Raw genomic sequence first — 21371 nt, 5'->3', positions numbered from 1 at the left:
GAGCTGAGTGTTAATTTTTATTGCTTTACTAATATCTCATTCCTCTCCTTGAAGAATTTCCATCTTTAGCAAATATCAGGATTTACAGGTACCTAAAACTGGTTGCAAGAACTGCACAAAAAAACATAAATAAAAACACCATATTGTTGTCGGAGGAATCCCCCTTCCAACCAGCCTTGGTTGTTCACTCAAGTTAGCTAAAATTTACACCATTAATATATCCCATGGCTTGGCTGTCTGCATGCTTGCAGGTAGAACATTAAGTACTCACATTAATGTCCTCCACGGCCCATTACAGGGATACATTTACGTATTTTTTTTTTTTACTCATGACTCTAACAGGCCATAGGGGCCCATAAGCTTGTGAGACGTTAAGGCTCCCACATTTTCTAGACAATCGACTCATTGATGGCGGTGAGGTTGCCAGCCATATGCACCGGTCTCCCTTTACTCCCAGGAAGATTCCTGGTACTCATTCCTGTTAGAGGCTGAGTCGGCCCCAGGACCATCGTAGATGGAAGGATTAAGTCATTTGAAGAATTCAATGACCTCTTTGGGAATCAAACCTATGACCTTCTGGCTTGTAGCATAATGCCTCAAATGACTACACCACCAGGTGTAAAGTTATTCAAATTATCTTCAATTATCATCTTTTTTTTTTTATAAACTACCACACAAAAATATTAGCTTGTAGTATCTTCATATCCATGCGTCTGCCTGCCAATATTGCATGAACCTACAACTGATTTCCACGAAAGCTGTTAGTCACATCATTATCTGATTATCGTAATATTAAATGTCCTCTTATCGACACCACCGCAGGCTGTGAAAGTGGATCATTGGAAATGGGTGTGAAATGCTGTATGGACACAGACATACTCAAACCCACAGACTTTATAAAATATTTGCTAGTTGTCAGCTTCACGCCCCGGCTGCTTTAACCCCAGGGAAAGATCCCCTGGTATCCATACAATTAAGTTCATTAGAACTTTGTATTTCATCTCCTCTAATAACAAAACTTCAAAAGAACGGTCTCATATGTAAAAATTTAACAAAATACATACATGCATATTTCATCAGTATCCAAATTAATCTCTACCTGTATACCTTCAAGGCGAGATTACAGCATGAAATTACTCATAGAATGGGCCAAATAGAAAAGCTTCTGACCTGTATCTGGGAAGTGCCCATTTCAAATATTGATGGCTTTCAGGGGTTTCATCAGTCCCTGCATGTAAATACAGGGATTGTACCTCAAATTAGGCTATGAGTGCTTCCTTCCATGTCCCTTCCAACCATGTCATTAACCCTCCTAAACAATGTTATATAGTCTGAACTGGCAGCACTGTTAAAGAAACAAATAAGAACACATTTCCTGCTACATTCGAATTTTATACAATAACCCCACTTCTAACGCCATAATCAGGGACTGGTAAACAGAGATAAATAAGTAAAAGTCTAAACACTGTCTACCAGGAATCACTTTGTCTATGAAGTTAATATTCATTCTCTGCCTTATGATAAAACTGTAAAACATGAGCACGTATTGTCATAGCTCACTAAGTGGTTATGATTTCTTCCATGCCCAGGTAACACCTCCTATGTCTGCTGCTACTCCATGCACATCAAAAAATCTAATAACAATTGCTCAGGTGATACAAGAAATTTCTGTCTTTTATGGGACCCGATGTTCACATAATCCTGCCATGAATCCTATTTGGAATCAATTAAATTCAGTCCACACCCTAACAGATTTTCTCCAATATCCAATTTAAAGCTGTTATGAATATCAAATTTTGTAGTCACTTTCCTTGATGTTTTGCAACAAGATTTTTGTTAACTTCCTTATATGCAGTACATATATCTCCCACCTCTCATCCTCACATAAATCGCCCTAATATTATAAGAAAACAGTTATGAAGGCTAATTATATAATTTTATCCTCCTGTTACTCTCACATCCAAAGAAATTATAGAAATCTAAGTATAATTAGCATATCTGTTAAGATTGTGGTCTTCTGAGTCATGACATTGTGTAGACTGCTTGGTGATTACCTATGTTTTGGAAGAATCTGTTTCCATTTCCAGGACACTTGTACACTGAATATGGAGGCAGCAAATGTGTTTGAAATGGTGGAAAAAAGACCACATAGTCCCACAACACATAAGACCTGCGAAAGATACATTATCAACACTGAAAATTTGTAATTATGCATTAAGACACAAAAAATAAAATGTCTCAGTTGTTTCCAAGGATGTGGGATTTATAACACAAAATTCCTGTCTTTGAGGGATGCAAAGGCCAACCTTATGTAATCTTTCTCATCATTTCGTTGATGACACCAATGAAGAGAAGAAAGGATGTAATAATTGCTGTCTGAACTAAGCATGGGAAGGGTATATGCGTATACCTTGCCTCTTGTAACTACATATGTATATTCTCTATATATTCGAAAGTCAGTTGTTTCAAAATTTTGTCTATGGGCAAATAAATTCTTTGTTAACAATCCAGTATTCATTGTAAGTCAGTGGCTTAAAAAATGTATTGACTAAACAATTTGCTGTAACTTTCTGCAAAACTGAGCCATCTAAATTAAAAAATCTCTGGCTGAGAGTAAGCACAAACAAATTTAAAAACTGTATGCTAAAGGTTAATAACGAAGGAGGACATACTAAAGTTTCTTCTACTTTAGTGTATACAGCAAGCAGACTGTCTGCTAAATGAACCACTTACTTCCAAAATTAAATGGCTATACTTATCTAAAACACAAGCCAGGCTGAACATGTTAAAGCTTCACGTGTACAGAAGTTTAATGTTTTGTTATTTACAGTGTGTCTTAACCTAACAAAATTGTTAGGTTCAGGTCCAAACTTGATGCCCTGAGGATAAAGGAAAATGAATTTATTTAGTATCAGGCCAAATCTATTGAGGTAATCATGATGTACGTTAACCTGGACATCATATCTTGCCATTCCTCTGAAGACTTCCACAAATTCTGTCAATTTCATAGTCCATTTAGTAGTGAAAATTTCTCATCACAGATTTAAACTGCTGCAGTGGAGCAAGGCTGCTTTCACACCCCACTTGACCACAACTGAAAACAGAGAGAATAATCAGAACAAGGAAATTTAAATCATAACAGGATGTGCCAAACATCTTTCAATATTTGGAATGTTACAAAATTTTGTAACAATCTTGCGTGATTCTGGTTATGCTGCATTTAAAAAGAAGCCAGTGGGGCAATGCTAGGTCTCATGATGAGTTGGCCAGCTACACAGAGATTTGCGAAATGGCAAGCCAATTGGGTAGAAGAATTTTATATTCTGAATTTATTGGGCTCAGGATATGACATATGGGTATATAATCAATGTGGAATTAAAAGGCAGTTGCCACTTGAATCTGAACACAGTCTAATTCGTCAAATTTATCATAACTTGGCAGAAAAAAATTTTAAGTATATAATTAAGAGACATTTTCTCAATTAGTTTCTATGTTTGTGAATTCCAATTTGTATAACTGACTTCTTGGGCAAACTTCAAAACGTAATTACAATTTGTTTGAACAATGAATGAATACAGTTTTTGACAACTCAAATTTCATCAATGTATGTAGTAATTTGAACATTTTCATCAGATCAGACAGCTGGGAAATTATGCTTCCACATTCATCATTCAAGGACCTTTGTAACTGATGAAGATACCCATAGTTCCTTCATGTGTACCTCACTAATCCCACGCTTGACATATTAAGTTATTTAGACATGCAGTAAAACAATAACCACAACCTACTCTGATAGGTTATTTTTGGATTTGTTTACAGGAAAGGTAGAAGCAGCTAAAATCGGGCATTAAGATAGAAAATAAATGATCATAACACTATAAATAAGAACATGGCTGTATATACTATTTACATTATTGTTTCAGTAAGACTTCCTTATGTAATAGGAACAAAGTAACATCTATATGACCATGAGGTTAAAGTTACAAAAAACAATCTAGTTAACACTGTTATACACAACATGTGTGAACTGCAAGTCTCTGCACATAACTATGGGCAACATTCAAGTTCTTCCGATCTTTCTCCTTTTAAAAAGATATCTAAAACTGTACTTCTGGTTTCATTTTGACTGTCATTACAGTAGAGCATTTCAGTTGAGTTAACAGTATTTCACTGTAAAGAAGAGAGTCCATCTGAAACAGTTTCACAGAAAACAATAATTTAAAGTGGTAAAGCTCTTTGTCAGAACTTTAACAGACTGAAAATACAAGATTTTTCGCTAGGTTGGTTCATAAAGATGCTATGCTAACATAATAATCATTGCCAAAAAAATTGTGATATACAGTCTTCCTTGATATCAGAGGTGAATCTAACTCTCAGGTAAAAGCATGTATAATATCAGATGGTACAGGGTTGGTAGTTGTAGTTGCTGATCAGAAAAATAAATATATATGATTCTCATTTTATTTTTCATATTTCCCATTTTATGTGGTTGTGCTATGGCAGGGGTGACAATACCAATGATGTATGCTTTGCATCCTATGTATAATATCTTTGGACGTGCAGCACACGCAGTAAGAAGCTGGCTATATACAAAGTGGGTGAAAAACATTGGATTTTTCTGTTTATTTCAATATTATCACAGCCAGATTGCATCATATTGGAAAAACATAAATTGTTTAAAATGGACAAGATAGTGAAAATGATTCTTAATTAATAACATACACCACCAACATGAATCCAATTTGATACATAATTCAGTCCACGCGTTTCTTCTTGGATTCCCAAAGCAACAAAATTCTATAAAACTATACTCAATAACAACTTTACTTATTTCCTTACCAATATTTCTGCCTTATAGGCAGTTCATACAAAACAGTATGAATCTCACTTCAAGCAATTGGCATACACAGCTCAGAATGACATGGCTTCAGTGCTGCATGGACCTGTATTGCACAGATGGATAAGATAAGTCCTGTGCTGGGAAACTTCTACTGTGCGCCATCATTCTACATACAGTACATGTTATACACACATTCGGGGTGAGGAAGAGGGATACAAAAATTGAATACATACCTTTATACTTACAGACCATCTAAGAAATAGACCTTCACAATAAAGAATTCGTCATCTTTCAGATATACAACATTTTTTTGTCTGTATTGCTAATCATCTTTCCTTTGAAGAAAATACTGTACACATCATTTAAAACTACCAATTCTTTTTATGCTTCATAATTACAGTTCTCAAATATATTTATATAAATCAACCAGTCATACCGCAATCAATATGCTTGACATATCAGCAGTTTTTATCACATCAACCCATACAACAGAAGCAACACCTGGATCTGTTGATGAGTATTAAATATTCCTCAAAATCACTATTACACTATTCATCTTCTTATAAATAATATTGACTGATACACAATGCATTCAATTGTATGTGACCTGTTAACTGATGCCATACAGAAACAAAATACTAGTTCATATTCTGGATGTAAATAATTACAACTGTATACTATATGCTACTTGCATGTAACCTGCATGTTGCATATTTGTTAATAGTTTGCTTAGTGTATGCAACTTCCACAATGTGTTGCCACAAAGTGTATTGTAATCTACAGACATTGTTATGGTTGCATTTAGGTACTTTATTTACAGAATTGCTATTTGAATTGGATTACAATCCAATGAGATTGAGCTATATATGTACTGAAATATTATTTTGTATCACTTCTTAAATTGCCTTAAAAATTTTAATAATCTAGAGAAATACTGAGATCTTCTTCACTGGTTTAATATGTAATGTAACGATGTGGCAGCATTGCTGGTCCATCCTAACACTCATCAAGTTAAATGCAAAATCTTCCCCAGAATAAAGAAGACTACTTTTATTGGAACAACCTAAATAACTAAAGCATTTCTATTTATACCAAAGTTATACTTATTTAGCACATTTCAATGTAGTCCTTGTTTATACTGCAGAATATGATAAAATTCACTGAAGCTAAAGTAAAAAAATTAATCTTGGTATAACATAATTCTGCTATAAAATGTTCCCCGCTCCTAGAGAAAGTTGGAATTCTGGGAAGGGCTGAAGTGATACCTGTTGTAGAAAGGAGGAAAATGAACATAAAAAAGTACTCAAGAGATAGAGAAGTGGTTGTAGGTTGCGGCTGAACCAAGGATCCATCAGATAATAAGTGTGGTGTCACAAACGATATATTCCTTGCTTTCCCCTGACCTTAGAGCTCAGTTTCCACTGAAGTTTCATACATGAAATGTCACAGAATTTCAAAAGCAACAAAATATGGAACTTACAGAACAAATTCGTCAATATTAATGTTGATGCTGATTTTGAGTGGCAGCACCATGTAGCTGTGGGCTGTATTATCAACATTTGAACATTTGTATAGTTTCCATCTTTGGCTAAAAAGTCAAGACAGCAAGCATCACTGAAATGCTCTAAAAGCAGCCCACATCTACACAATGCCAGCATCCCAAAACAGAATCAACATTAGCATCAAACATCATAAAAGCCTGAAATCTAAATGTTCATTGTGGAAATAAATACTATAATGTTACTGACTGGCAAGTTATTTCTGCAGGGATCATGAATTCTATGGAAGACAATTATATTTACTGTAAATCTCATTTTACAGTGTTATTAACACAACTACTTATTAACTTAAAAGTTTATCCACTCAAGAATGAGACACACAGTGAAAAACTCAGCAGGAAGAAGCGCAATGCTCTAACACACATGCACATCCGAGTAACCTACACATGTAATAGCAGCAACCCAGAAACAGTGGTTTCATTATTAGTTATATTCTACCACCTGATGATGTCCATATCGTCTGAAACATGTTGTGCCTTTTAAATTTAAAACTTCAAAATTTTCAACTTTTAAATTAATAAATAGTTGCACATAAAACTGCACAATAAGATTTATAATAAAAATGGAAGAGTGCAACAGGGTGCTACAATGCACAATTATATTTACTTTCTTAAGTGCTCTCTTGGGACCAAAATGCATAATTTTCATATGCAGTTTTAAAGGTATGTGTACGTAAATATGTCTTTTGGAGTTTGCTTACAGTTGAAGTTATACCAGTTATAAGAGATATAAACTGCATTAGATTAACATATATACCGTGCAGATAACAAATTAATAAATATACACCACATTAATAATCTGCAGGCTCTTATGTAGGCTGTATCCAAGATATATGATCACATTATTTCATAGTCAGTTCAATGTCCAACTGGTATATCCCATTACAGGGGGTGTGATACAGTGTCTACTTATCATTACTATTCATATATTCATAAACTAAAACCCACTAAATTATAAAGTTACTGAGTTCTATGGCTAACTGTGGATTAACTTAGCTTGGTTCTCTATTCCAGTTAACAAAATACCTTAGCTGTTTAATTTTCCAGATGTGAAATATCTGCATGTATATTGCATATAATTTAATTGCAATATTTTTACTGTTCAAGGTACACAATACTTATCTCAACTAATGGACTTTGCCAGATTCATTGTGTATTCTGCTGAGAAAGGTCAGGTCTAAAATTGTGAACAATAGTATGAATTCTTAATGTTACTTGGTTGGTTGAAACAAGGGTTCTGCAAAGTCAGGTTGGCAACATGTGTGTGGTGTCATATAGATTCCCAACTTAACTGCTGTTCTATAAGATGCTCGTAACTAACTTAAAAAAAAAATTCATCCTATAATTACAGTTCAGTACATTTTGTATTTCCATGACTGACCAAGGTGGCTCAAGTTGCAATGCATCTTATTGGTGCTTGGGAGGTACCAAATTCAAATATCAGCCAGGACTTCAACAATCCTGGGGGCTTCATTGTTTTCTGCAGATCCTTGAGTATAATGCTGGGATATTACAACAAAGTAGGCCATGACTTCTTCAATCTTTATTTTTTCAGTTCATTATTGACTAGTCATCTTACTACTCAATGCTATATGGTATAAATTAATGACAACCATAAATAAATAAAACTTGGAATATTTCAATTGTTCATAAAAACAATATGACTTCTATGAAAAGTTCAAGATAGATTTTCTCCCAAGTTGGATTTGGAAATATTGGAATTAGTTAATTTACGGTCCACAAGGAACCTCTGGGGAGAAAGCCAGTGACCATTTTAAACTTGTAACCTTCAGAATGATGCAAAGCCTATTGAAAATGCACCTTAAATAAGGCCCAAGTGTGAAGAAGTATTAGGAGACCAAACTAAGTTCCTTACATTGAGGTGATGACGACTTGAGACAACTGTCCATTATTAACTGGAAACTAAACATATATGATGGTAAAAGCCCTAACCTAGCTGTAGCATCATTTTTGCTTTCCAGACTTTTGCTCCCTTGAACCTCATCTTCAAGACCTGAAACAATGTTGTTTTCATTGAGTAGCACAGCCCAAGTAGTAATGTTCTTGGCTTGCATTCACTAGCTAACAGAGAGCTTTTGAAATTTATTTCCAACTAAAACACACTAAACCCATTAAACCTTGCTGACAAGCAGCGGTCGCTCGGTCTGTATAGTTCGCTTGCAGACTAAAACCACAGAGTTTTTATTTTGTTTGTTAAACCCATGTTCAATGGATATTTGTCGATTGAGGACTAGCTCTCTCTTGGATGTGCGCGCACACGCACACACACACACACAAACAAATTATTTCCTAAACATGAAAATTTGGTATCATTTAACGAACATTAGATTTATGAGTTTTTGCTAAAACAAAGTTTGTTAATTTGTACCTTTCTTTACTTAACTAAATTCATTAACTCTATAACAATCAACCTACAATCGTAAGTTCAGTGACTTTTATATGAAACGTAAGTGGAATTTCATTTTTTATTTATTAGTTCCAGAATTTATGGCCTAAAAGAGTCATCAAGATACTTAAATCTCATTATACTTGCAGTGTCTAAAGGTATGCAATCCATGCTACAGGCCCTAGTGGTCAAGATAACTTAATGCAGCATAGGTAAAAAAAAAGTAAAGGTATCCCTGTAACAGGCCGTGGAGTCCCATAAGGTTGTGAGACCTTGAGGTTCCCACATTTTTAGACAATCGGCTCATAGACGGTGGCAAGGTTGTCAGCTTTACGCACTGGCTGCCCTTTAACCCCAAGAACATTCCAAGAATATTCCTGGTATTAATTTCTGTTAGAGGCTAAGTCGACTCCAGGGCCATAGTGCATCTGGAAGGATTAGGTCAATTGAAAAAAATCCAATGACCTCATCGGGACTTGAACCCACAACCTTTCAGCTTGTAGCATAACGTATCAACCAACTATGCTACCGCATACCCCAAAACAGCATAGGTAGGGCTGCTAAAAGGAGACACTGCTAGACAAAATGGCTCTTTTCAGGGCCTGCACTTGACATTGTAATCACCGGACTGGACTAGCCACCATGAGAGAAGTCTCTGCCGGTATACGCTCGTTTGTAATACGCGTTCTGAACACAACAAACATTTGTTGTTATAGCTTCAAGTGGTTATCTCAGTGAACATAGACATCCTACAGGGGGCTTTATGAGACAGTGTTTACATATTCCATTTAACACACATGGCATTAAGTCTGTCTAACGTAAATTTACATAACATGCCATTTTCAAGGACTCCAATTCCTTGTATGTCAAACAGTGCTGAATATTTAAGACTCTGTATCAAAGTTAAGGCAGTTATATGAGAACCTAAGCAGTGCAACTAACAAAGTATCAGCTGTTGTCTCCTCACCTAACACACAATGAAAGCTGACAAATCCACATTCCTAAGAATATGTTCTCTCTCCTATACCATATACCAAAATATACTGCTATAGTCCACAAGAGAAAGTGTTTCACAAATTCTGAGTTGTAAACATAAAAATCAGTACCAGTGTTCAACAATTCATAACATATAAGAATTAATAATGACAGGTATTTACTTCATTTTTGGCTGCTTAACAAGATACTACTTTAGTGAAAAAAAGCAGCAGATTACTGTTTTTTAATTCTATAATTAATATCATTGTTTAACCATAGGATCTGAACTGACAGAACAGAACACTGAACTATTTTCAGTGTCACTTTTCTTAAAAATATAAATGTTCTTTAAAGCATACTGCCTAGGAAAGTTGCCAGCAGTTAAATGTGAAATAGTTTATGGTCCCCTTTCACTTACTCCTAGTATTCTGCAAACTTTTGATCTATACAAATGAGATACACAATTATATAATGACACTCAGAGATCTCCTTCCTTATACATTCAAACTTTATCATCTGAGAACAGAAAACTTTAAATTCCCTAGTTATCTGGAATCGGTGGCCAGATATAGAGTCTTGATACTCTTAGTACTGGAAGATAAGAGTGCTCAGTTGGCCGAACAACATGCTTTACCATTAAAACAGTGCAATGCACAGCCAATTATGGTGAAGTTCTTGGATTCAAACTTGTCTAATTATTGTTATCTCACATGGATATTATAAATGGTAACGAGTAAAGAGCATAAATAATGGTACAACAGGAAAAATTAATGAGATCCCAAATACTGACCAAAAATAATACAAGAATATATATATACGTATATAATTTTTTCCTCCACAAGATCAACTACATTGCTTCATTAGTGACCGGTTCTTTGTTTGCAATGCAATATTATCAACCATTGCACATTCAAACACATTGTTTTAGACTTTGTGTAATTTCTCCTGTGTCAAAAACCCACAGATGGAAAATTCTGATATACACAGGCTTTAGTATTTCTTCTTGGAGCTTAACCTTTAAGTGCCGAAGTGCCCAGTTTGTGCCAGTCATGAGTAAGGTCGTCGTGGCCAAAGTACCCAGTTGTGGCCAGTCAGGCATTTAAACTCCGCTAGTGGAAGCGCGCGCACACACCGCTAGTAGAAGCGCATGCACAGTCCTGAATATTTATTTTTAAATGTAGTAATTACCAGACCGACTTAAGTAAAACCCTAATAGAGGAATTAAAATAATACCTTACTGAACAACAGCAAATAAAAATATACGTATGAGTTATGCCAAAACTTATCCACAATCCAGTAATTTTGTTGCAGATTCTGCAGATAGGTATGTTAAAAATATAGTGTAAAATTCGATGTACATACCTTTTTTGTTGTTACCTTCTTGATGTATATATAGGTTCAAATGAAACTACAGTATTCGATTTCACTACGAACGCACACAAAAGAGATCACGCTCTGTATCTCAGCCACGATGCAGCTGTCTGTTCATTCAAATAGAAGGGGCAATAAGCTTTTGCAGCCCTAACGGAACATCTTAGCACTGAAGAGGGGACCCCTATAGCTTTCTCTTGAATAGCCATTCTTTCATTCTTCTGACCTTCAGTCAAGTATTCGAAAATCCGAAGGGTGTAAGCAGCGCTAGCAGAAGACCAAATGATTTTATTGCTTCCATCTGTTTTATGACACCAGAGACTGCTAAAATTTGTCAAGTGTTACAAACAGAAATGAAGTTATAATGCAGAACAACTCTGTGAAGAACTGGGAAACCATTTTTGCAGTACGCATCAAAATTAAAACACAAAAAATTGAAAATAGAGTACAACACTTTGTATTAAAAATTTCAAATCTTCCTTTATAATATGCGACACTATGTTCTTTTCTGAAATAAACAAAGTTATTTCCATCCATTTATCATAAAAATTGAGCTAGATACAGCATTTTTAAACACAACGCTTAAAATTGATTAAGCGCCTAACAGGAACGGACATTTAAACGCAGCGTAGCAACGGGCATTTAAACGCGCACCAGCAGCGGACATTTAAATAAACTCCGGCCAGCTCAAGCTTACCACTATTTCGAAGTCCGGCGTTTAAAGGTTAACATCCATCAGTCACCAGATAGCTGTCAAAATGTAACACTGATAGAGAATGGTTCAGGCTATACTTGAAAGAATTTCAGTGAAATAATAATAATTCAAAGTTTGTTAATGTGGCAGCAGGAACACACTTCTTTATACAGGTGTGAGACTTCAGAAGTAATATTGTGGCATATTTACGCCCATGCAAGAATAGGTGAACCACAGAAATCTGTGAACACGTCAAACTTTGTGGAAGATATGTTTCTAGATACTTGTGCAAAGCAGCTCCAATTGCAAAAATATATGACCTCATCCAAAATGGATTAAAACTAAAAACGCTGAACCTTGTACACTACTAATCATCTATAGACAATTCTGAAGATGTGGGCAAACTAGTATGGATGGCTACAGGCGGTGTAGATGATTTGACATCAGCATCCACCTTGTTTACCGAAACCCAAACTTCAATAGGTATCCAGAATGTGAAATTAAAATATGCTATACTCAACCGTAATCTGGCAAAATATGAATCTGAAACAGTGGATATAGTTTGTAAGGTCTGTCCAATCGAACTAGCAGAACTTCCTGTAGAGGTTGTAGCAAGAACAGCCAGAGATTATTCCCCAGGCGCACATTGAGTTCTCCGGTAATGGTATTTGTTTGGCAGAAGGAGAATAATGAATATATTCTTTCCCATTACCTCATTTCATACAGCAGACTCAAACCCAACAACCAACTGCTCCACTCCAACCGACACGATCCCATTAAGTTACATCATACCGGGGGGAGGGGGGGGGGGAAGAAAGAAAGCAAGAAAGGAAAAAAAAAATAATTAGAGGGTCATGAACTCAAAGCCACAATATATAATGTATTACACCAATATCCAACAACACCTAGCAACCGTATAGGTGTCTTCTTTTATCCATCTATGAACTTCAGCTATTAGTACTATTTAACAGTGATCCATGACCTGTCATTGAGCTACCACCATTGACGACTACATACCAGACATTGAGGACAATATATCTGCTCCTGGGAGTGAACACCCCAGGTTACCAGACTCCCACTTGCAATCAGCTATACGCCCTGTAACTCGACAATGTCTAAAAGACACATCAAACAAAATCCCAAAGTTTCTTCATGGTGTTATTGGTAATTATCCCATTAATACTCAGAAATTGAACCTCAAATCTGAAGTGTGTTATGGCAGTCTCCTTGCAAAAGCTACAGCACCACCTGAGAGAATAAATACAACCACTTGGGTAGAGAAACATTATTCTGAGGCATATTTGTCTGTAGTAGAGTTGTTAAATTCTACACATAAAGCTCTCAATTTCCCCAAGCCTGAACTACAATCTTTCATTCAGGAGGAAGACAAGTTTCGTCTCTCCGAACTCCAGAAGTGGATAGACATAAGAGTTATCTCAAGCAACCCAGACAATTGGGTTATGTTCGATATCCCCAATAAAGCCTTTCATGTACTCCTCGGTTGTAGTGTGCTTTCAAATCTGTATCCTGGACAAAGTTGGCTAGGCAAGCATGGTCAACATCCTCGTGCAAATGGGTCACTTTTCCCTTACCCACTGTTCTGTCCTATACAAATATTCCCAATTTTGTGTGGGGATAATTGGTACAGGATAAGATTAATGGAATGGGGGATATTATTTCAGTCATTGAAAGAGATAATTCATACATTTCGTGTTCTAACATTTATGTTCCTTACAGATTACCATATAAAACGATGAAAGAATGTCGAGAGAGACAGTAGTAAAAATTTGGCGAAATACAAGAGACAATTTATCATACATCATAGAAAGTGTAACAAATGTAAATGGAGATTTCTACCAGACATCTGTTTGTATATGTGTGTTCTTAAAATCAACTTACATGCAGTGCAACTTCGGGAAAATTTACAGATGAAAGCTCTGGGGAATGGAACGAAATCATTCTGCCACAATTTAATGGGGCCCACAGTTTTACTGAATTGAGGTTATCTCTCACCTGTCTTACAGATTAAAGTAAAGATTTATGGGGAAAATTGACCCTATGCTTAACCAATTAAGCAATATGGCATGAATAAGTATTGGGGAGTGGATGTACAGATCAATGTATTCTTTACCTCGGTACAAGTTGGATGTGTGCAGTCAGATTCACGCTCCAGCCGCATTAACCCCGGGGAAGGATCCGCGGTAAGCATTGGATAGGCGGCTGGGTGGGCCACAGAAATGGTCTGGATGACGTGAAGAGGTGAAAAATCTTGTCCCTACCAGGACTCGAACTCTGACCTCTCGCCCGTACGTCATGTAGGCAGTCAACATACTCACTATGCTATTCTAGTCAAACATTTGTAAATACCAAAATGTTAAATAAGACAGAGTAAGAAGTTAATGTAAGGTCCATAACTGTCACATGAGGTATAAACTAGATCAGGAAGATGTTATTATGAATTTAATTTATTAAATGCAGAGAACTATTCACGATAGCTGGGTCAATGACGGTCATTATTAATGGCATTCATTCATGTCAGTTTCTCTGAGTACATAAATTACAGTAGAATTCCATTTTGTCTTATAACAAATCTGTCTCCCTTGAGGTAAATTCTTTTATTGAAGTTATAGGAAAGAAAATCGTTGCCTATGTTATGTAGTAAATTTGAACTATTAACATGTGTGACATATTTTTACAGATTATATAATTGTACTAGTAACACAATATATGTAGTAGAATAATTTCAAACTTACTGCAGAACCAAAGTATAAAGAAACTAGCAGAAAGAAAGAATGAATGAATGACTTCTTGGCCTTTGCACCATGACCTACAGTCGTCTATTGTGCTTAACTAGCGTAATGAAGAAAATATATTGGATATAAATAGAAACATTACACAAATCAGTGCATTTAATGACTACAGAAACTATGTGATTACTTCAGGGATTGTACCATGCAGTATTTTATGAGTGCACTCACAATTACTGATTTCATTAATGAGACCTGTACTATTAAATGTTAACATTTGAAGAATGCAGTCTTCTCCGATGTGGTGAGGTGTGTAGATAGCGATACGTTCCTCCAAAATGTATATTTACACAAGATATACCTGGTGCCACAACCCATAAAAGGCATTCTTCCCAGTCACCGCTGTGAAAACCTCATACCTTACAACCTTATTACTTCTTAATTAAATAAAAATAATAGGCGCCACATCCCAGAAGATGGCATTCTTCATTGTCACTGCCGTGAAAACTTCATATCTTACAAGTTTATTACTTCTTAACTAAATAAAAATAATTATTAAAGACATAGGGCTGTTATTACTTTAGACAGAGTAACATATCAAACTGAATTATGCAAGAAAATGCGTATTACCTTCATTAGCTCAATCACTGACGCATAACGCTTTGAATGCTTGAACACTTGCATGATCAGTGCTTGAATGGGTGAACACTTGCACGATCAGTGAATAAACCTGCTTTTGTACCAGGAGACAATGCAATGCGCCTCAAAAGAGAGATGTAACCAACGGTCTTGTGTCATTGGTGTACTGTAATGCAATTCAGCACAGTGTGAATGATAATGTTTCCAAGAACTATTATTCATAGATCAGGTGGTGGAGGGTCATTTGTGTGGTGGCTGGGGTCAGGGGACACCTCGCCACAAGTACTGGATATTGTGGGAACAGCAGCCCTGTTGCTGACAGCACCGAGTAATGTCGCAGAGAGTCGCCTGTTGTGAGAAGAGTTCTGAGATGTAGAGGTGCTTGCAGAGTTTCTCACCAAAGTCCCCAGGCCCCTCATTAAACTTGATGCAGATGGCAATGCAAAATTTGATGTTCTACCTACTGGAGTAATGCTTCCACTTGATGCACTACGATTCCTACGTTCACTTGAGCTTATTGTGGTTTTATGCGATCTGTCAGGAGTTTCCTCCAGTGAACGGGCTACAAGAGGTTTATGCCCTTTAGTACTTGCTGAAAAAAGGCGATTTTTTAAGAGACTTGTCCTATACAGGAGATTTTCAATGCTGCCTCCACCATTTGTGGATCGTTGCTTCAAAAGCCTCTGTTTATTCAATGCTGATGAGAGTGATGGGGAATGGAGTTCTGGTTTGTGACGGATGACTGGATGGAGTGATCGTTCATCTAAGTAGCTGTCATCAGAGTCAAGACTGAGGGCTCGAGCAGCTGCTCTCACTTTACGGTCCTTAGCTACCAGAACTTGTTCCAGTATGTCCAGCTCAGAGCTCGTCAGGTGACTCAGATCACTTGAGCTGACAGCAACTTTTAAGTCCCGCACTTCATCCTCAAGGCGGCTGATACCTTCTCTCCGTTCCAGTTCACGAGCCAGCATCTGCACCTGCACAGGTATAATGAAAATTACGATCTTAAATTAAAAATCCATATGCTGTTAAAGGGGAGGGGGACATGGTAGCGTAGCTGGTTGAGGAACTATGCAAGAAGCCGGCAGGTTGAGGGTTCAATTCCCGATGTGGTCACTGGATTTTCCAATTGACCTAATCCCTCCAGCCGCACTATGACCCTGGGGTTGGCTCGGCCTCCAACAGAAGTTAGTACCCAGAATCTTCCTAAGGGTAAAGGATGACCGGCGCCTAATGCTGACATCATTGCCATCTGTGAATTGACCATACAGAAAATACTGGAGACTCAAGGTCTTACAGTTCTGTGGGCCTCCATGGCCTGTTACAGGGTTAGTTTTACTTTTCTGCTGGCTAATGTGATGAAAATGACCACTATTATGCCGTGGTGGCAGGGGGCGTGGAGGTATCCCACCGCTGCCACCACTTATTATGCCGTGGTGACGGGGGGCGTGTAGGTACCCCTCCTTGCCACCACATCTTACGCTGCAGGGGGTTAACGCACTAATCCTCGATTACCCTCAGCTAGGATTCTCCTGTTTCTGGACTTCCTTCGTTACATACAGCTGCCACAATCTATTATATCTTGAAAGGGGTGATGAAAATACTAAGGGCCAGTAGCACGGTGGTCAAGCGTTCTCTGTTGGCTGGCCCTTTTAACACTGTCACCTCTTATTATTGGCGTAGAGCGGGCGTGTCAGGTCTGAACCGCCTCTACCTCCAGACTGTCACACCATATATTACACTTCTACGACAGGGGTGGATTTGGATATCTCACCGCTGTCGCCAATTATGTCTTAGTGATGGGGGTGGGTGGAGGTAGCCCGCCACTGTAACCACTCATTACGTCTTACTGGGGCGTTGATATAAAGGCTACTAAGCGCTGCCTGCGTGGCTCCTCAATTCGACTCCTCTGCTCCCAAGCTCTTATCCTGACTTAAACGACCTTCTTTTACGTTTTTATTGCCCCTCGGCACGGACCACACCACGTTTCCACACCGCTACATAGCAGTGGTCATGGCGCGGACCACATAGAAACACAGCCTCTCTTTTGTTGAGATGTATTTACAGTGGGCATGTGTTTATCTAGCCAGTGTTTAGAAACGGGTTGCATAACCCTCTTCTACTGTTGCGTGTGTGTATGTTATGGCTATTGCATAGCAATGACCGCTGTTTACAGAGTCACCGTTTAGCAATGGGTCTATATATAACACAGTATTAAATAATGTTTCAAATAGAAGTCAAAGATATTGATGAAAATTTTTGATACGAGTAGCTTTTGAGAAAAATGTTTGAGTGTCTTATGAATTATGTTGCCCTGACAGCAACCACAATTAAATTTGCATGCTAATTTCTAATGTAAAATGTCCAGTGCTAAACTTGTCTGAAATCTCTTCAATAGTTTTAGAGTTTAAGAATGTTGATGGAGAAACAGATATTACTTATTTGTGCATTTATTTCTTTCACTTTTCAAAGAAAGCATATAAACTAAGGAATTATAAATCTTGAGGTCTTCAAAAGTCTGTTCAGATGAATCCAAAGATAAATTAGATCAGGATGCCCATGTGACCAGTCTTAATTGGTTTAGTGAGCCAGTGAGGTTATTACACTTTTAAATTGAACTAATTGTTCCAGCAGCACTATAGCCCCAGAGTTGACTCATCCTCTTAACAGAGGCTGGAATCTTCCTGGGTGTAAAGAGAGACCAGCGTGTAATGCTTACAACCTCACCGCCATTTGTGAGCCGATTATGTAGAAAAAGTGGGAGCCTCGATATCTCACAACCGCATGGTCCTCAACGTGTTACAGGGATAGCTTTACCTTTTACCATTCAGTGTCACAAAACTCAAAATGTGAAATAACTTTACAAGCAGGAAGCAATTTAGTGTTGAACTACAGTATTAAAACCAGTCTTGTGACAATTTCAAAATCGCCCACAGTATTGATGATGTAAATTACCTCCCAATCTTGGTTGTGCCCAACACTGTGAAGATCATCTGTAGCAAAGGCGTCATCCTCATCATTGCTAGAATCACTTGATGAAGATGATGAGGATGATGTGTCAGAAGATCCAAGATCCAAGGCAACACTGTCTATTGGTATGTCTCTGTCATTCTGTAACCCATCTTCCACACACCACATGTGTTGTGGACTGATTGAACTGGGCAAATCCAACAACTCAAGGGTTTCCTCCTCTGAATGGTCCTCCCAGGAGTGACGATATGTCTGCGGCTGTTGTAATATGTGGTGTGAAGGCGAAATCATGCTATGGTATGGTGCCTCATCTGCCACAGCATTATTGCCACTCTCCTCTTCAAGATCATCTGGTAATGCTGGAGGAGGAGACATTAGAACTGTGTCTACAGAGTCTCCTCGCTGTAAAGACAACAACCTTAATAACAATCAGGCCAAGAACCCACACTTGAAATATCCAGTGACCTGATCAGCTGAGGGAAATGTAATTTTGTAAACTGGCAAGCAGAAATTCACAAGTCATTTAAATTAACAGACATTGCATCAGTTTTTTTTTTTTTACATGCTGTTACTATTGTAGGACTGAATGGGAAGCAGGGAATGAGAAGCGGCATCTTGGCCAGTATATGCCTGTCCCGAAACCTCACTAGGCCCCATCACCTTTCGGCATTCTTCTTCTGTCCACAAAAGTTGACAATCGCCCCCTTCGCGTTACAAGCGGAACATTCTTGAAGTTACAACCTATACAAGACTGTGGTTGCAAGGAAAGTAGAAGACTGTTTCATTGTAAGCTTAGAGGCAGAAGAACTAGTTGTGATTAAATACACAGGTGCATTCTGTACCATGGAAAGTTCTCAAAGGACCATAGATCCGAGGAGTAACTGAGAGGATAGATGGAAGCAAGTATGAAGAATTTGAGGCTTTCACGGCGGTGACTATGAAGAAAGCAGTCTTCTGGGATTTGGCACCGTGTATATGTGGTGTTAACCGACGTTTCGGAGGAACGTATCGCCTCCATCTTCAGGGTAGAAGAAAAAATGTAAGAATTCTGCAAGCGAAGAGACTGTGTCTGCTTTTACTGGTTCTCAANTTTCTTCAAGTATGAAGAAGTAGTAAGACTGACAAGTTCAGCGCCCCCCCCCTTATTTTCCAAACACTATGTAACAGTATGCATGTCTGTAAGTAACACGTGAAATTTAAGTATTTGTTTGAGTATTCTGCCTTTACAGTCATCTATTCTGGCCCCCACAGCTTAATTATACTGAACATGCATTGATACTCACCATGAATGGTTGGTCTGACCCATCATCTGTGTCTGATAAATCTCTGTCATCACCCTCATGATCTTTTTCTGTGGAGTCAGGATGCTGCAGATAGAAACTATTGTGAATTTTACAGATATAAATATTGTTACATGATTAATCTTCAAAGATCTGATTCACCCTTGGAATAAGTGTTTACTACAAGACTTTCAGTGAAGTGTCAGATTTTTTAAAATATTACAGCAAGTTTCTTATACCAGGCTGTAAATGTATTTTTTTAATTATTATTAATTAATTATTATTTTTAGAATTGTTATGGCATGTATGACACTGTGTATTTGAAGGAATTCAATAAAAGATAAGAAAACAAATACAAGTAAATGGGATATTTGCTTGAATAATTCATAAAATCAGAAGTTACAGGAAAGTTTTTTAAACATAATGTCAAGTGAATATACCTAACACGTGGATGGCGCAATGGGAAGTGGGGGTCACGTGAACTCTGCATTTCCTCGAGTGACGTCACATACCCCCACTTCCCGTTGTGCCATCCACGTCCCAATAATCTGCTGAAAATTACACCAAATAAACAGTAGCAGAAATAGATAAATATTTTCCCATTACTATGATCACAGCAGACTAAGTGCACCTCGATGCTTTAAATAAGTACCTCCTTACATCAGCATACTCAGTTTTCTCATTATACTTTTTTTGCCACCAGGTTTCCTTATACTATTGAGAAGAAAAAATTTATACTAACATCAGTATTGTGTATAAATTTACTTGCCTGCATTACATTTAGTTACAATTTTCAATAAATTTCTACAGATTTCTTTCAAACTTATCGAATATGCCACTAATGGCCACCCTATTTTTGTAGTTTACAGCTTCATGCCAACAATAATATCAATATGGTGTCCTACAACCATCTGAGATGGGAAAGGCGTGTCATTTAAGGCAGAATTATGAAATTTTATGTTGTAAAATATCTACAAAAAATCTGCAACTTCTTTCAAGGCCAGCTTTTTTCTTTCTTTGTACAATGTTGAACAACAACATGGCAGTCAACAAAATCTACATTTATTCCTGTGTGTAATGGTGATAAATAGTGAACCATTAGAGATGGATATGTTGAATGTTTGTGGGAACATCCCACATTATCACGCATTTCTGCAACGCTCGCTCTTCACATCACTTTTCACCATCACGCGCGCTAACCAATCAGATTGCTTCAAACGATCGCATTTATACTACGCTCGGCGATAGTCCGCGCCTACACCATTACGCGCGCTAGCCAATCAATTCTTCCTCCTCACTTTCGAGTTTGGCTCCGCCCCACCGACCGGCGTATAAAAGGGAGCGACTCCAGAACCGAGTTATGCAGTTTAATTCAGTTCGATTCAGTTCACTTCAGCAAGCAACTTCAGCCAGCAGGCTTCGTCGCCAGCGCTCGGTCTTCGGAGACATCGGCAGGCTGCGCCAGGCACGACTGCCTCGGCTCGCCAGCGTTCTCACACCCGACTCACTGGGGCACAGCGCCTGGACTCGCCGGTGATCGTGTTACGGTCTGACTCACTAGGCATCTGGCGTAGCCACTGCCTCATGGCTCCCACGACCGCGCTCAACGACTTGCCTTTCCACTAGCCCTTCACCCGCCATTCACCGTAACTAGCCTTTCTCCTCACCGGCGCGCGCCGCGATACCTAACCGGTCAAGCAGCAACAGTAACCACGGTCCTTTTCAGGGCCAACAAATTGTTCCGAAGAAGTGGGTTGTCATAGGAGTAATGACAAGACTACACACAGTGACGACAATCCCACATGTTGTACAAAGACAAATCACAAACATACAAAAAAATTTTGCATGCAACATTTTATACAATAGCAAAATATACAGACTTATTAGCCA

General features: G+C 37.8%; 1 protein-coding gene across 3 annotated transcripts in view; it reads right to left on the bottom strand.

Moving 5' to 3' along the window:
• Window positions 1-2950: 2950 nt before the first annotated feature.
• LOC111867576 overlaps window positions 2951-21371 on the bottom strand; it is a 453586-nt gene continuing 435165 nt past the window's right edge. Inside the window, exons 16-19 of one of the 3 annotated variants that reach the window (XR_004513358.1) lie at window positions 19485-19568; window positions 18187-18603; window positions 13977-16208; window positions 2951-3094 (exon numbers count right to left, since the gene is read on the bottom strand). Coding sequence is in view for 1 of the 3 variants with exons in the window: in XM_033752722.1 (XP_033608613.1) it covers window positions 15450-16208; window positions 18187-18603; window positions 19485-19568 (1260 nt within the window). In the remaining 2 variants the exon portion in view is untranslated. Of the gene's footprint in view, window positions 3095-9270; window positions 10796-11838; window positions 16209-18186; window positions 18604-19484; window positions 19569-21371 lie in introns of those variants that run through there. The other 2 variants (XR_004513359.1, XM_033752722.1) reach the window with 2 other exon arrangements.

The sequence above is a fragment of the Cryptotermes secundus genome, unplaced genomic scaffold, assembly GCF_002891405.2.
Source record: "Cryptotermes secundus unplaced genomic scaffold, Csec_1.0 scaffold480, whole genome shotgun sequence".
In the NCBI taxonomy this organism is placed as follows: domain Eukaryota; kingdom Metazoa; phylum Arthropoda; class Insecta; order Blattodea; family Kalotermitidae; genus Cryptotermes; species Cryptotermes secundus.
This window is presented reverse-complemented; position numbering and strand designations above follow the sequence as displayed.